The following is a 1,919-nucleotide window of genomic DNA, read 5'->3' on the forward strand; positions in this document are numbered from 1 at the left end:
CTGGGCCTTGTAGGCCGGGCCCTCTGTCACCACCGTGTAGTTGTGGTTCTCCTGGCCTCCATAGACTCCCAGTGTTACTGCTGCCCCCTGGTGGTACAACCCCACATCCACACCCTGCTGGGATGCAGAGGACTGGGACTGGGCGGTCTGGGGGGGAGTAAAATAATAGTAAAATAAAACATAAATCGTTGATACAGTAAATAATTGTTCGATATTACAGTAAGGATACAGAGTGGTGGAGGTCACAGTTACAGTACGGATGCTATATATTATTAGAATGGTTACCTGGGTAACGGCCCACTGTGCAGCAGCGATGGCTGTACTGGTTCTATATTATATACACATATTATTAGAATGGTTACCTGGGTAACGGCCCACTGTGCAGCAGCGATGGCTGTACTGGTTCTATATTATATACACATATTATTAGAATGGTTACCTGGGTAACGGCCCACTGTGCAGCAGCGATGGCTGTACTGGTTCTATATTATATACATATATTATTAGAATGGTTACCTGGGTAACGGCCCACTGTGCAGCAGCGATGGCTGTACTGGCGACTGTAGCAGCACTAACTCTACTGCCATCTGTCAGGAACACATCCCTGAGGAGAGAGAAGGGAGAGGGAGGGAGGGGGAGAGGGAGGGAGGGGGAGAGAGGGGGAGCGGGGAGGGAGGGAGGGAGGGGGGAGAGGGAGAGAGAGAGAGGGTGAGAGGAAGGAGGGGGAGAGAGGGAGGGGAGGGGGAGAGAGAGGAGAGGGGAGAGGGAGAGAGAGGGAGGGGGAGAGAGGGAGGGAGGGGGAGAGAGAGGAGGGGAGAGAGAGCGGGAGTGAGAGAGAGAGGGAGAGGGGGAGAGAGGGAGGGAGGGGGAGAGAGGGAGGGGGAGAGGAAGGGGGGGAGAGAGGGAGGGGGAGAGAGAGAGGGGGAGAGGGAGGGGGAGAGAGGGAGGGAGGGGGAGGAGAGAGGGAGAGAGCGGGAGGAGAGAGAGAGGGAGAGGGGGAGAGAGGGAGGGAGGGGGAGAGAGGGAGGGGAGAGGAAGGCGGGAGTGAGGGGAGAGAGGGAGGGGGGGAGGAGGGAGGGGGGGGGGGGGAGGGGAGGGGGAGAGGAAGGGGGGGGGGGGGGAGAGAGAGAGGGAGGGGGAGAGTGAGGGAGGGGGATAGGGGGATAGGGGGGGAAATGAGAGAGAAAAAATCAATCCCAAAACCTATTTCAACTGTAACAGTATGGGCCATAGATTAAAGTCAGTACGGGACTAAAAAACAATGGAGAATCTACCCTTATCTGTTTCTGGGGGACCATAGATCACAGAGGCAGTCATGTCTCTTTCTGTGTCTGTCTGTGTCTGTGTGTGTCTGTGTGTGTATGTGTGTCTGTCTGTGTGTCTGTCTGTGTGTCTGTCTGTGTGTGTTTGTGTATATATATGTGTGTGTGTGTACACAGTGACTTCAGAAAGTATTCACAGCCCTTGACTTTGTCCACATGTTGTTGAGTTACAGCCTGAACTAAACATGCATTAATTGGAGATGTTTTGTCACTGCCCATCACCAGTGGCGGCTGGTGCTGTTTAAGATAAGGGAGGATGGTACATATTTAAATGAGAATGGCCTTATTTCTATTACAGCATATTGGATGACTGTCCTTCATATTCCATTCACCCAGTTCAATGTAACAGTGATAGGTTTAGGTTACTGTCATTCATATTCACCCAGTTCAATGTAACAGTGATAGGTTTAGGTTACTGTCATTCATATTCACCCAGTTCAATGTAACAGTGATAGGTTTAGGTTACTGTCATTCATATTCACCCAGTTCAATGTAACAGTGATAGGTTTAGGTTACTGTCATTCATATTCACCCAGTTCAATGTAACAGTGATAGGTTTAGGTTACTGTCATTCATATTCACCCAGTTCAATGTAAC

The 1,919-nt window shown here is 51.0% G+C and overlaps 1 protein-coding gene across 1 annotated transcript in view; it reads right to left on the reverse strand.

Moving 5' to 3' along the window:
* Positions 1-1,919, reverse strand: part of LOC129829403 (RNA-binding protein 10-like) — a 164,548-nt gene that overhangs the window by 64,458 nt on the left and 98,171 nt on the right. Inside the window, exons 12-13 of the mRNA XM_055891084.1 lie at positions 517-604; positions 1-147 (exon numbers count right to left, since the gene is read on the reverse strand). The exon at positions 1-147 is cut by the window's left edge and continues 73 nt beyond it. Of these exons, the coding sequence (XP_055747059.1) occupies positions 1-147; positions 517-604 (235 nt within the window). The remainder of the gene's footprint in view (positions 148-516; positions 605-1,919) is intronic.

Source organism: Salvelinus fontinalis, chromosome 31 (assembly GCF_029448725.1).
Source record: "Salvelinus fontinalis isolate EN_2023a chromosome 31, ASM2944872v1, whole genome shotgun sequence".
NCBI lineage: Eukaryota > Metazoa > Chordata > Actinopteri > Salmoniformes > Salmonidae > Salvelinus > Salvelinus fontinalis.